The sequence below is a fragment of the Myotis davidii genome, unplaced genomic scaffold, assembly GCF_000327345.1.
Source record: "Myotis davidii unplaced genomic scaffold, ASM32734v1 C61867848, whole genome shotgun sequence".
Taxonomy (NCBI): domain Eukaryota; kingdom Metazoa; phylum Chordata; class Mammalia; order Chiroptera; family Vespertilionidae; genus Myotis; species Myotis davidii.
In genome coordinates this window covers 1-329 of record NW_006330394.1, presented here as the reverse complement: position 1 = coordinate 329, position 329 = coordinate 1, and the positions used below count along the sequence as shown (strand labels likewise).

Here is a 329-nt window from a genome sequence, read left to right as displayed (position 1 = left end):
GCCAGCAGAGGCATTGCCAGCCACCTCGAGGATCTGCGGATGGCCGAGGGGTGTGTCCTCCGGGATGCTCAGGACCTCCGCCGCCTCCTCGCCCAGGCCACCTCGGCTGCGGGCTGCCACCCAGAAGACATACGTAGCCCCCTTGTGCACGCCTGACGCCGTGTAGTGGTCCTCGGTGGGCAGGAACTCCAGCGTGGCCAGGGGTGACGAGTCCTCTCGGCCGAACTGCAGGCGGTAGCCCAGTACCTGGTCCTCGGTGGTGCCAGCTGGGGGCTCCCAGCGTGCCAGCAGGCTGCCCTCGGGGGTCTGCTGCACCGACAGGGTGGGGC

General features: G+C 69.9%; 1 protein-coding gene across 1 annotated transcript; it reads right to left on the bottom strand.

Moving 5' to 3' along the window:
- Positions 1 to 6: 6 nt before the first annotated feature.
- Positions 7 to 324, bottom strand: LOC107185240 (receptor-type tyrosine-protein phosphatase S-like; the record flags this gene model as incomplete). The annotated part of the gene is made up of 1 exon (XM_015572890.1): positions 7 to 324. A coding segment is annotated over one exon (318 nt), but the record flags the coding sequence as incomplete, so codon positions are not given.
- Between the last annotated feature and the right edge of the window lie 5 nt (positions 325 to 329).